We start from the raw sequence: 14,517 nt of genomic DNA on the forward strand, positions 1-14,517 counted from the left end.
GTGGATCCTATGAGAAAATCCAAAGGCACCTATAATCATAAATCATGTATCAGATTCAAACGAAGTCACCGCAGTTCGAAGCGTCAATGGATGCGGCAGTGGTTGCTATAATCAAGTATGTAATTGACATGGTCATGGACACTATACACCACCGTTTCCACTGCAGTCACCCCTCCTTTTCTTTTTCTTTGCATTAATTTATGTTTCACTGTCCGATGCTTCTCAAAATATCCACCTTTGGCGCCGACTGTTTTGCTTCGAAAGATTGTTAGGTAATGTGGTTTTCATTAGTCATTTGTTTTTAATTTGTGTTTTAGATGGTTTTGATTTATGATTTGTTTTCAATTTGGGTTTTAGATGTTGAGTTAGGGCTCATATTTGGGCACACCTGGTATGAATTAGTTACTGTTTTTGGAGTGTATTCGAGCTCATCTTTGAAGCAAAATTATTATATTCCTGTCCGCTTCAAGGCGCTTCATTTGCAGACCAACTATGCACTTTATTGTATTCTCGTCTGCTTCAACGCGCTTCATTTGCAGAAAAATTATGCATTAACTGTAACACCCCGAAAACGGGTTTGGTAATCAAACTCCATTAATACTAAAAGACGGGTAACGTACCGTTAGTAGTAAAAATAACCCGGTAAATATTTGGATTTAAATAAGAAATCCTAGTATTAAATATAAGCGAATCAAAGTTTTAAGGAATTGAGTTTATAAGAGCCCGAGTAAACGGGACTTAAAATAAAAACGGGTTATAACTCCCGGGACCCACCAAGTAACTAGGAATATTAACCTAGTTAGTTATTGTCTTGGCATAATAGAACAAATATGGTTAAAATGCCCTTTAAATAACCTATGAAAAACATGAGGGACTAATAATGCCAAGTGGGAAACTTGGTTTATTAAAAACAAAAAAATAAAACACAACACACACACTTGGTGTATGTGTGTGTGCGTGAATCGATCCAGGAGAAGGAGCAAGAGCTCCAAACCCTAGCTCATCCAAATTCATCAAATTGGAGGGCCAAACGACGCTTAAATTCACAACCGAACGCGGATTAACGATTACCAAGTCAAGGGGATCGTAAGGTATGTCGAATTTCTAACATTCATGAAGTTGTAAAAATTAGTTAACTTTGCATGACGCGATCTATGCATGAATCGTAAAGGCTATAGCCGAATTAATGAAGTATGAATGCTTAGGAACAAACCCTAAGTAGAAATTTGAAGTAAAATTTGTTATGATTTGAGTAATTTGATGATTTACCACTTTTAGACAAGTGGGTTTTGATTATGAAGTGAAAGTGATGATATGTTAGTGCTAGAAATTATCATGAATGATAGTTGAAGTAAGAAACTTAAACAATTTGCAAATTTAGTATTTGATCATTCATGATAAAGGTTGAATTTTGATGATAATCTTGGTCAAAATGACTAGTTATGAACTAGTTAGTAAAAATGTAAAATTATGCCCACTAGGTGTTTGTTAAAATGCCTAAACGAAGCAAAAATGTTGAAACTCCATGTGAAGTGTGCATTTGAGTATGTTGATAGATCAATTGACTTCTAGGAAGTCAAACTAACGAATGATTTAATCAAGTGATAAAGTCGACATAAGACCCGTTAGATGGAGTAGTCATAATTGATAATGACTAATCTAACCATCTTATGAATTATGATGATAGTTTGACAACTAACGGGCTAGGTGGAAGCTTGATAAGTGAGCGGGTCAAACGAATCAAGTGTGAAGTAAAAGCGTGTTCGGATGCAAGGTAAGTAAAACTTACACCTACTTGTAGTATACGTACTTATTTTATATGCGATAAATACGACAAGGGATTTGGTTTGAATTATGGGTTCCGACACGAAACGAATTGGGTCGGAACGAATAGAAACGTTTTTAAACCATGATAAATGGTGAAAAAGGCAAAATGGTAAATTAGTCATGAAATGGTTAAGAGTTTAAGAGTTTTTCTTAAGGTTACTTTATAGCGTAACTAGTAATGGGAAATTGGGTAATAATGAAAATTTAGTCAAGTATCGACTAAAGTAAATTAAAGTTCAAAAGGGGCACCCGTGGCGTAAGCCGAACGGGTAAAAATATAAGAAAAGAATTTAAGAGAAAAAGGGGTCTAGTGGCAAAAATCCGAAATGGGTCGGACGAACAAGTTATTAATTAATAACCATGTTTTGCTACTTATGAAAATGCTTGGTCTTATAGGCCAAACGGGTCAAATGGCGTGATAACACCATTTGACAATATCGATTAATATGTTTGTCAAGTCTTGTGTTAACAGGAGCGATTAACGATTCAGTTACTTGCGTCCATAGAATATGTGATAATAGAAGCGAGGTATGAATCGGATCGATTGTTGACCCGAGCCAGGTACGTATAACTAAGCTTTTTGGTTAAGCATACAACTTTGGTTAAGATATTTAGCGAAAGTCCTTCATCGTGAAGTGAGGGACTAAAGTTGACCAAAATACCCTTGAAGGGTATATTGGGTAAACAACTCATAGGGGTCATTTAGGAACTTGCATAAAGATTATGGAATTATTAGACATGAGTAAAGATCATAGGAATGTACATTCGCGGGTCAAGTACTCAAAAGTGGTCATTTGCGTAAAATGATCAACCGATGGGTAAAAATTTGGGGAAAAGGGTTCTTCATGATAAATCCACCACAAAATAGTTGTGGTGGAATAATTGTAATTAATTAGATATGGAACTTTTGTAGCGACAAAAGAAAGGCACTAGTTCTAGACTAAAATGCATAACTACCCTTAACGGGTCAAAACATGCATCTAAGCGTAAAAGGGATTTTATTACTTAAGAGACTCGTGATTCGAGATTAGTATGATGGGAGACAATGAAATAATAAATTTCTTGAGTTTTAACGATCAACTAAACTTATTGATGCGATAAAATGCATAAACGGGTTAAAAGTCGGTATAAAGGGTAATAAGCCGAGGATTAAAAGTCTGAAATTTTATTAAGTTGGATGTTGGGTTTCAACTCCATAAGATGGAGGATTTAATTACGGACGCGTAAGAAAAAGAATCGCGTAAAACGGATCAATAACGAAGAAGTTATGGCCGTTTCCGTGAAATCGAGTTGAGCTGGGAATGTACAGCAACAGCTGAAGAAACCTGCTGTGAAAAAGGGGGGCTCGCGTGACACCTAGGCCCTAGGCGTCAAGCGACGCCCCTAACTCCGAAAATTTTTAATTTTTTGTCATTTTTAACCCCTGTACTTGTATGAACTAAATATTTGACTATCAAAACTAACTTTTAAGTTGGTTTTGATCATAGGTGAACGTCAAGGGTGCACGGATGAAGATCAAGCGTCGAGCAAGAACCGAACACGATTACGAAATAAGCTTCCGCACTATGTATTGTTATTATGTTAAACGACGAATGTACACATGATATGTTATAGACTTTTTAAATCTTAAAAAGTTTTAATAAACTCGTAATTTCCAATGCATATGTAATCTTAATTACATGATTGTTTTTCGTAAATAATATGTTAAACCCTAATTTATAAGAACGGGTGTTACATTAACGTTAGCGGAATATGTGAACAGGTAAATGCATATCTCATATGAAAATATCTATGCAAGTATTTGGGTTATTAGTGACCAATGGACTTATTTCTCTTTCTCTATTCCATGCAGGATGCCTTGGGATTGAAGGTTCTCACTTCTATCTACTATGTTTATGTTTACATCTTCACATCACAGCATTGATCTTCTTACTACATGTATAATGAATAAATACTTGATATTGGTTAATATTGTAATGGATCTCGAGTTGGGAGGTGTATAATTATAGCTCTCAAGGATATCATATCATCATTGGTGCCCATGCTTCATGCATGTAAGGTAGACTGCTTGTAATATAATGGTGTTGGGTGTTTAGTCAACCAAGTGGTGATGATTGTTTTTAAGATTTGTTGTTTTGTAGGTTTTCATTTTTTTTCCGTTTGAACGACCAACTTTGGGTTCATGTTGGTCATTTGTTTTTACGGATCGTGTTGTTATATTGGGTTCATGTGTTGTAATACTGGGATGTTGTAAATTGATAGTATAATAATGACTTTCAGTGTATTCTTAATTTAAAGACATAATCATCATCCAACTACAAAGGCAGGAATGCAATCTTGAACCATCTGACAAAGTTTATTGAATAATCCGGTTTAACGCGTCGCAACGCGTGCGGGGTATAATACTAGTTCTATTGATGAATGATATGATAACTCTGAAATTAGGATTTTCTTAGTATGTTATATTGCTTTTCATGTTTCAATATTAATAATAAAAACAGTGAAGAAATAAAGAGGTTAAGTAGTGTTAGGTTATTAGGGTACACGGGGTGGTCCGTTATACCACCCCTATAAAGCGTTATACCATCACGCTATACCGCCGCCTCCCCTCAAACAACGCGAGATAAAGAAAACGCGTTGAAGAATGACATGAGCGTTTGAATTTTTGACCGTTTGGCACAAATATTACCGTTTGGGGGTTTAATTTTTTGAGAGGTTTTTTATATAAATCATTTCCCCACTCAAATAAATCAAAAAACTCTCCAATTCAACTCCAAAATTTTACATCTCAATCTAAATAATTTACAACACACATGGAAGGTTCAAGCAAGAGAGGTGGGGGTTCGAAAAAAAGAGGTTCGGGTACGAAGAAAAATCCCGTAAGACCCAAGGTTCGAGCGAATCTTGGCGAGCCGACGCGCTTTAGGTTGCAAGACGAACCCGACCAAGGCCCACCCTTTCAAACCCAACAATATCCACCCTTTCAAACCCAACAATATCCACCCTTTCAATCGCAAACGTACCAAAACCAACCATTCGTTCCACCGTTTCAACCTCACCAATTTCAACCCCAAACGTATCAAACCCAACCCCACACACTCGACCCACTACTAGAAGACAACACCCTCATCCATCATTTTGCAAGCGCGTGGCGTGAACCACAACAAAGTCTTGACGAGGAAGAGGAAGAAGAAGAAGAAGAAGAAGAAGAAGAAGAAGAAGAAGAGGAAGAGGAAGAGGAAGAAGAAAATGAAAATGATGACGTTCAAGAAATCACTCCAATCGGCCGACAACTTTGGACGAGCGAGGAGGAGGTGTCCTTGGTAAAGGCGTATTTGCACATCTCGGAGAATAGGAAACATGGCAACGAGCAAAGAAAGGATGCGTTTTGGAGACGGGTCATTAATCATTTTAGGCAACTTCCCGGTGCAAGGATACGAAACATGGACCAAATGACGTCGAAGTGGACAGAAACAGTTTTTTAATTAAATAAAACAGTAATAGTTTTATAAAAAAACAGTTTTAAAAAAAAATACAGAAACAGTTTTTTAATTAAATAAAACAGAAACTGTTTTTTTAATTAAATAAAAAAAAAACAGTTTAAAAAAAAACAGTATTTTTTTTAAAAAAAACCATAACATTTTATATTTTTTGTAGAACCGAAACCCACAAAGTGGAGCGAGCGAGGCGACAATCATGCGACAAGCCACCGAAGAGTATTGCCGACTGTACAAAAAGAGGACTTTTCCACACGTGGGGGCATGGGAAGTTCCGAGACATCACCCGAAGTGGGTCCCCATTGAGTTGGTTGACATGCGTGGTCCTACGGCTCCAAAAAAACGAGGCGGTTCGAAAAGATCAAAGACATCCGATTCGGGGAACTATACGACTTTCGCGTCGGATAACTTGCCCGAAATGAACTTAAACGACGACCCCCTTGACGAACCCGATCAACCCGTTGACGACCCTGTTGAAGAAGATACACCCACAAGGCCACGACGCAGGAGAGGTGGTGAATCGTCAAGCAAAGGTAAGGAAGCGGTGGCGGAGTCGATCTTCAGAATCGAAGTGGAGAAAATGACCCATTTCAAGAAGGCCGAACAAAGAAAAGAAACAATTATGTCCCTAAAAGTTGAACGCGAGCACGCGTACAAGGAACACTTGAAAACGATTGAAAGACAAAATGATTTAAAAATCTTGTGTGAAAACCACGTCCGTCTCGACGAACCGTTCAAGTCAGTTGGCATTCAACAAAAGCGCGCAATTTGCGCAAAGTGGGGTTGGGAGATGCCACCCGTTTAGTTGTTTTTTATTTGGCTATGTAATTTATTTTTTAAGTTTAATGAAATTTATAATTTAGTGTTTTATTTTTAATTTCTAATTTTAAAATGAAAAATTAAAAATTTGGGAGTGATAGAATTCCGTCACTAGTGATACCACTCCGCCTACATTTCTATCACTAGTGATAGAATATTGGGTGATGACATGGCATGATTTAATTGGATAGTGGGAGTTATAGAAACTATCACTAGTGAACCACCCCTCCTCCCCTTAGGCCATGCGTAGTCATAACGCCCCTTTGTGGGCGTTATGCGACACGTGGCGCGCCACGTGTGCGGGTGGGCGTTATGGGGCGTTATGCATTTAAGGCCGTAGTCATAAAGCCCCTGCCTAATCATTACTCAATTATTAATTTCTAATTTTTTATAATTATTTTCTAACTTTATAAAATTAAAATTTATTTCATTAAATTAAAAAAAATTACACTAAAATTAAAAAAAAAACATTACACTTAAAAAAACATTACAGTAACAAAAAACTAAAAAATAAATTAAAAAACTGATTGTTTGCTAAAAAAAATATAATGTTAGTCTAAAATTTAAAAAAATAAAAACAGAAAAATAAATTAAAAAACTGAAAATAAATAAATAAAAAAAAAAAACACAATACCTTTTGAGTTGAGCCCAACCCAACCCAAAGCCCATAAAAAAAACCCTAAAAATGTTCCTTCTTCCTTGTCCCTCCTTCTTCGCATACCTGTGTTCCCCCTTCTTTGTTCTTGATAACCTGCAACACCAGAAAATACAAAAAAAAGAAAAGAAAAAATCAAACTTCAATCCAGTAACGCCGCTATCCACATCGCGCTCCTCAAAATTTTTTGGCCATACCGCCCTTCGTGGCGGTGTTCTTGGGCGCTTTCCGGCGCTATGCGGGGGCATAGCGCCCCACTACGTTTGCTCTTAGTTAGAGTATGTGTAAAGAAAAAAGTGCAACAAAGAACGAAGTGTTTAACATTTCACACTTAAGAACATGTGTGTGAAGAGATTAAATGTATAATATGATGAGTTAACGTGACTCCTTACTTAATTCTTAAAAATGTAAATAAGTTAAACCAAATCCACCCCCACGCTTGCGACTCCCCTCACATCCACCACCCGAGTGCCCCTCCGTGCCTTGCCAGGCTTATCGGGTTATCATCCCTTCACACTCTCTATAACGCACGCCCTTTATATAAAATCTAGTGGTCTAGTGTTATGCTGGTTTCGTCATGTGTAAAGAATATATATTGTTTAAAAAACCAAAATGCTACTTTAAAAGCCTACTCGGCCAAGGAACATGGGTCCCACAGACGTCCAAAGTCCGTTCATTTTACCAGACTTATTTACCGTGATGACCATCGATGGCTAGCAATGTTGACTAGATAACATAACCACCCTACTACTGTTGACTTTGACTACCACCCTTGACTCCGTCGGGTTCCACCACCAGCAACTAAACAAATCAAAACACAATATATTAAACATATACAAAAACAAACCCAAAAACCAAAATCTCTTTCAGTTTCTTCCTAGCACCAAAAATCGTGAATGAAGCCGTTAATTGCTTTGTTTCATGTATATTTATTCTTCTCTTCGGTTTCGGGCCATGTCGAATCGCCGCCACACCATCGACGGTTGCTCGGTGGTCCTGCGGCTAGCCACGGGAAGAAAAACGGGCTCGGTTCAATGGAACTGGGGTTGATTTTAGCTGCATCACTAATTTTTCTAATACTAATGGCTCTCATCATCATTTACTTATACATGCGAAAGTCGAAGCGCAGTTCCTGAGTGGTAGTGGTGGAGACTGTCCTGTCTCCACCACGCTCGGGAACCGAACCCCTGGTTATTTTTAACCAGGTTGAAGTACCGTTGACTTTTGACGCGGTTATCCAAGCAACCGGGAATTTCGCTTCACGAAATTGCATCGGGAGCGGCGGTTTCGGGTCAACTTATCGGGCGGAGATGTCTCCGGGGATGACGGTGGCGGTGAAGCGGCTGACCGTCGAAATGTGTCAAGGGGTTCCTCAGTTTAATGCCGAAATACGCAGTCTACAACGGATTGAACACCCGAACCTGATAACATTAATCGGCTACTACGCTAGCCCGTCCGAGATGTTTCTTGTTTACAATTATCTACCGGGCGGAAGCCTAGAAGAATTTATCCGCTTAAAAAGAAGCAGTGTGACGGGTGTGCAAACAGTTATTAAAATCGCATTCGACGTGGCTGCAGCGCTAGCATTTTTGCACAACGAGTGCAATCCAAGTGTCCTTCACCGCGATGTAAAGCCAAGCAATGTGTTGTTAGACAATGATTTAAATGCTTACTTGTCAGATTTTGGGTTGTCACGTCTTCTCCCGGGATTTAAGACTCATGTGACAACCGGGGTTGCTGGGACGTTTGGATATGTGGCTCCCGAATATGCTTTGGCGTGTCGGGTATCCAACCGGGCCGATGTGTATAGCTATGGTGTTATGCTTCTTGAACTGATTTCGGATAAACGGGCGTTGGATCCGTCGTTTTCAACAGAACACAATGGTTATACAATTGTGTCGTGGGCGGCGATGCTCCAGCGAGAGGGGCGGATGAAGGAGGCGTTTGCGGTCGCCATGTGGGAGTCAGGGCCGGAAAAGGTGTTGGTAGATTTGTTGGAGTTGGGGTTGCATTGCACGGAGGAAGCAGCCTCCGGAAGACCAAGCATGAGGCAAGTTGTAAGGAACTTGAAGCAAATTCAACAAGCCTTTGACCCTTGACTTTGTCTTTCCCTCACAAACGTCTACAAATAGATATATCAAATTTAAATAGATGTAAACGTCTACATGTTGAAGTTGAAGTTTCACGTCATGCCAAATGCGACTTATAGTACGGGTACTGGTAGATAAGGAGAAGAGTGTCGCTACATCCCTTGTAGTTTCACTTTTCAATCCTCCATCGACACTTTGTTGCAATAACATTTGGTAAATGGATTGTCTTTGCTCATTGGTCAAGTTTGTTTTCTTACGTGAGTTTACTGAGTTTTCCATATCTAAATGGAATAAGGAAAGTGAAAAACTACTGATAATGGGATAGATTAAAACAGTTTATTGTTGATGTGTCAAACAAAAGGCGGAATTTTTTGAAGATGTGTCAAACAAAAGGTGGCATTTTTTGAAAAGTCATGAAAAAATAGCGCCCAAAAAAGTAGCGGCAATTTTTAGCCAGGGAAGACAAATGGTATTCTAGCCAAATAAACTAAGGACATTATTGTCATTTTACAACCCAAAAAATAAAATACTCAAGTATTCCTTAAGATGTGAGCTTTGGGTCCCATGACATCTAATTAGGGACGGAGGGAGTACATTTTAAGTTTGAACTTTTCGAACATAAATATTGAACGAATAGTGTTTTCATTAGTATTTGTTCGTTTCAAAATAGATTTTTTCATATGTTCGTTTATTTAATAAATAAAAAAATATAAAACAGATGTGATATATATTCGTTCGTTGAAGCTAGTATCGATTATAACAATAAAAAATAGAAGAGAAGCTAGTCTTGATTATAAAACAATCATAAAATCTTGTAAGTATTCTTTCGTTGAATAAATAGATGGACGTATTTAGATTTTTCTTTTGTTGTTCGTTACAACTTACAACGTGGTTGATTACAGTTTGACACTTTGATTATTCAAGATCAACGAAAACACATGGTTAGTAATTGTTTTATAAAGAATAAATTATCAACATATACAACAGATTTTATATCCCAAAAGTATATTATTTTTTTCTTCCATATTTAGGTTGTAGAGATTAACACGTAAGTAATGGCCACATTTAGTTATTGTGTAGGTGACTTTTTACGTAAGTGCAAATGGAAGAGTCTACGTACGTAATAAATTGGGCATTCAATTATCGTTAGTATTGTTTACACGTAACTATACTTAGTTTGACTAGAGACCAGGTAATAAACAAATGTGTGGTGGCTGCGTTTAACGTGACACATTTTTTAAAAGTAGAATGTGTTACCCGTTGCGGTGTAAATTTATAAAAGTAATTTAAACAAAAGAATTGAAATATTTAACAAGACAAAGTATAAAATGGATTTTACAAATATAGTCACTAACAAAAATACCTATTACATACAAGTTTTTTGAAAAATAACTAGATGAGTTTATTGCAATCTGAGATTATATCGACATCGTATAAAGACTTTAATGGTTAATCATGCATCATGTGGTGGTGTTGATAGCCGAAAGACAAGGAGTACATGCACTAATCGGCATTTGTCTCAATTGTTGAGTGTTATGTGCCTTATGTCCAAACCTTAATGCAAAACTACTATCGAGCCGGGGGTCTCACTGAAGCAACCTCTCTATTCCTACGGAATAGAGGTAAGGCTTCCGATGACCACCGCCACCGTCTACCACTGTTAAAATTAAATAAAAACACACACACACCCCAATTTCAAACTTCAAATTTGGATTTTAAACTCTTAGACTATCTCTATTGATGACCAAACCCAACCCAACCTTTTATTAAAAAATTAATATCTCTTTCTTCCACCTACACAACCCAACCTTACTCAATTTTTAACACACATTCACAACTCATCCCAACCTAAAAATATGTTTTTTTAACGAACTCGGTTTCTAATAAAATTTATATCAGGATATTCACAAAAAAAAAAAGAAATACCATGTATTTAGTTTTTTTTAATGTTCGAATATTATAAGTTATTTGAGTAATTAAACTAACAGGGGAATTAGTTTGGGTTGCAACCAAGGTTGCTCCACCAACTTGGTTGCCAATTTTAATTTCATTTTTGATTTTATTAATTACTCAAAGTTTTGTCTTATTGATGACCAACCCAACTCCAGATCACCAGTAGACATAGCCTTACTACCAACGAACATCATGGTGAACAATAGAAACAATAGAAATAAACAAAGAGTCACCATGAAGAAATGATGATACGTACCAATCCAAAATGGATGTCACATACCCATGACATCATGCAAGCCATCTAATACATACATCCATGCAATTCATCGTGGGTTGTTTACTTCATTTAGTTATTAACATGTTTTCCTTGTTTTGTTCCTTATTATTAGTTAGTACTTGGTTAGTGGGTTAGTGGCCATGTTCTATTCAGTTATGTTTGTTTTGTATTTAAGCAATCATGAATTAATGAAAGGCAAGAAGAAAATTGATCCAAATACTTTTCTTACGTTAAATTTACATTTTTGTTATTTACTTGGTTATTGGAGATTGCCGATCTCGAATCCAGCTCTATCAAATGATATACGGATCTGTGAACATCTAAGGGTATTTTTATGTAAGGATGTTCAAGAGCGCCGGTTGTAGTTGAACGAAGAAGATCCGCCTGAAAAGAAAGTTGTTTGCATGTGACGGTTGTGAAAACTAGAAAACCTAATCTCTAAAGATAATAATATAATGTAAAATGTAATTTACTGTGTGTATATGCATAATTTAATATTTAATATTAAAAATATTAAATACTAATTATTGTATGTATGTGAGTGAGCATCAATCGAGATAATCTTGGGTTAAACATGGTTAAATTTTAAACAAGCAAACCCAACCCAACCAAAAACCTGTTTCGACCCGGCCCAAAATGACCCTTTTTTTGGATCGACCCGTTCCGACCTGAACACGTTTTAACCCGTCACCCAACCCGCCAGGGCCGGCCCTGAGAATTCGTGTACCCTGTTCGAGCTTCAAAAAATGTGCCCTTAGGCCTTAACGAAATTGGGTATTGGGCTCACTAAAGGTCTAAACCTAATGTCAAAGGGGTTAATAACTAATCTAAACCATAAGAATAGTTTTGTAATGGGGCCTATGTTGGTGTTTGTATGAGTGTATCCTATTAAAAAAATATTTTACATATACATATTGGGTTTTTTTAATAAAAAAATGTGCCCCTTGAAACATTGGGCCCTGGCCAGTGGTCCTCCCCGCCCACCCTCAGGGCCGGCCATGCAACCCGCCCGTTTTGCCAGATGTAGTTCTACCGGAACACATATGCGGTATGCCGACTCGATATTTTAGGATAGGAAACAAAGATAGTGAGTGAGTGTATGTTTTAGAAAAAAGAGGGACCATGTTAGATATATAAATTTTAAACAAGCAAACCCAACCCAACCAAAAACCTGTTTTGACCCGACCCAAAATGACCCTTTTTTTGGATCGACCCGTTCCGACCTGAACACGTTTTAACCCGTCACCCGACCCGCCCGTTTTGCCAGATGTAGTTCTACCGGAACACATATGCGGTATGCCGACTCTATATTTTAGGATAGGAAACAAAAATAGTGAGTGAGTGTATGTTTTAGAAAAAAGAGGGACCATGTTAGATATATAAAGTAAAAAAAATAAGCCCCCGGTGAGGATCGAACTCACGACCTTTCCCTTACGAAGGGAACGCACTGCCACTATGCTACGGAGGCATTGTTGGTTATCAAGATGCGGAGAATATTTAATATTATTTTTTTCAACCTACCCGGTTTTATATATGTTTTTTGTCTACGTAGTTAAAAAGCACGTTCGGCCCATGCCATTTTTAGTTGTTTTACACTATTTTTTTTTTTTTTTTTTTTTTTGACACTTTGGCAAAATTCCATATGTTTTTAGCTACTTTTGTTGATTTTATCCATTACGCCTGTTAGAGGCTAAAAAATAGTTTAAATTGACCAATTTATAAGTAATGCGTTAATTACATTGTACTATTAAAAGGGGAAAAAAAAGGTGTTTGCCTATCAATACAACCTGGGACGAACTAACTTGTTTTGACCCATACTAAAAATAACCAACTACAAAGGTTCATTGTGAATAACATTCTCAAGTTGCTTGATTCCTAAATCAAGTGGAGGTGGCCCTCCTCGCTCAACCCAAAAGTACCTATATCATCATTCGATAATAACGGGCACCTCATTTCAACTCACTATCCTAGCATTGTTGTTAATTAAAACTTTATAAACAAATCAAATAAATAAAAGCTCATTTTCATTAATTAATAATAAAACAATATTACAATAACTAAAAACCACCTTTTATAGAATATCATTTAGGAATGGAGAGAGATAAGAGGAGGAAGAGAAGCAGGGCGGTGGATCCAGAATTTTTTTCTAGCTGCTTTTTTTATAGACTTTCACTAATTCACTCTAATTTTTTTCAAATCATACAAGATTTTTTCCATTTTTTTCAAACGGGGGGGGGGGGGATTCCTGGGAACGCCCCTGGATCCGCCCTTGGTAGTAGGGATGGACATACCGTACCGATTTTAGGTATTTGGTACATGTATCGGTAACCAGTTTTATTGATTTTGGTATTCAGTATTTTCGATATTGGTACGGGTAAAAACGGGTACTGGTACCGAATTTTATATAGACCTTTAAAAGTTTTTTAATATTATGTTTATTTCGTATTATATTATTTATAATACTTGTATTAATTTTACCTATATGGTGCCCGTATCGCATTGGTACTCGTACCAATTTCACCTATTTGGTACTCGTACTATATTGGTACTCATGTCAATTTTACCTATTTAGTACCCGTACGAGTGTTAAAAACTAAATAAAAACAAAAAAGGCACTAAAGCGGGTACTGTACCGAAGTACCCGTACCCGTACGATAGCAATATATTTGGTACCCAGTTTTGTTCAAATTCAACATTGGTATTTTCGATACGATACAAATACAATACCAATCTCATCCCTACCTGATAGTGACAGAAGAGAGCGAAAGAAGGAGAGAGAAACGAAGTAACAAAGGGAAAACGGGATTAAACAAATATCAGACATGAAGGAAGTGGCAAATTAGTGGCAAAGAAACGCATACTCTTTGTGGTTTTTTTAACCATATCCCTGGAGTCTATAATTAGCAAAACCCATAAAGGATTCAATTAAAAACAAACGGGTATCCATTAACTATAACCTAAACAATATTGTTAATATTAGTTCAGGTTAAAACAAAATCTGACCAAATATGGGTTTATGATCAGATGGTTACCGTCTAAATAGGTCTTTTTTTATAAATGTATGAGTTTGTTTCGGGTCAAAACAAATTTGAACAAATATGGGTTCATGATCACACGGTGATGGTTTGTTTTAAATAGTATTAATTTGGTTCGGGTCATCGCAAGTCAATTCATCTTTCTTATGTCGGCATCACATTATGTCAGTGTTGATAGTGTCGACTTTGAGCATGCTCGATATAATATCAACAAAAACCGCTCACATGGAGATTGATTAAAGCTTGGATGCCTGTGAACTTTAGAAGTGTTGGGATGTTAGTTAAATAATATATTTTCTTTAAGACCACTCGTGTGACACACGGGTACTTAACCCGTGTAACCCGTCTTCTCTCATGGTCAATT

The 14,517-nt window shown here is 37.0% G+C and overlaps 1 protein-coding gene, 1 long non-coding RNA gene and 1 other non-coding gene across 3 annotated transcripts; 2 read left to right on the forward strand and 1 right to left on the reverse strand.

The window, feature by feature from the left end:
• The first annotated feature begins 953 nt into the window (after positions 1 to 953).
• On the forward strand, positions 954 to 3,533 carry LOC110896492. The gene is made up of 3 exons (XR_004874556.1): positions 954 to 1,091; positions 1,688 to 2,388; positions 3,315 to 3,533. It is a non-coding gene; the product is annotated as an uncharacterized LOC110896492 (long non-coding RNA).
• Positions 3,534 to 8,108: 4,575 nt separating this feature from the next.
• On the forward strand, positions 8,109 to 8,897 carry LOC110892599 (probable LRR receptor-like serine/threonine-protein kinase RPK1). The gene has a single exon (XM_022139754.1). The coding sequence runs from the start codon at positions 8,109 to 8,111 to the stop codon at positions 8,895 to 8,897; it is 789 nt and encodes a 262-aa protein (XP_021995446.1).
• A 3,617-nt stretch (positions 8,898 to 12,514) lies between these two features.
• Positions 12,515 to 12,586, reverse strand: TRNAT-CGU. Its single transcript has one exon. It is a non-coding gene; the product is annotated as a tRNA-Thr (tRNA).
• Between the last annotated feature and the right edge of the window lie 1,931 nt (positions 12,587 to 14,517).

Source organism: Helianthus annuus, chromosome 12 (assembly GCF_002127325.2).
Source record: "Helianthus annuus cultivar XRQ/B chromosome 12, HanXRQr2.0-SUNRISE, whole genome shotgun sequence".
NCBI lineage: Eukaryota > Viridiplantae > Streptophyta > Magnoliopsida > Asterales > Asteraceae > Helianthus > Helianthus annuus.

Excerpts from the sequence above, each read along its gene's own strand:
- LOC110892599 (XM_022139754.1), top strand. The coding sequence starts at position 8,109 with ATGTCTCCGGGGATGACGGTGGCGGTGAAGCGGCTGACCGTCGAAATG.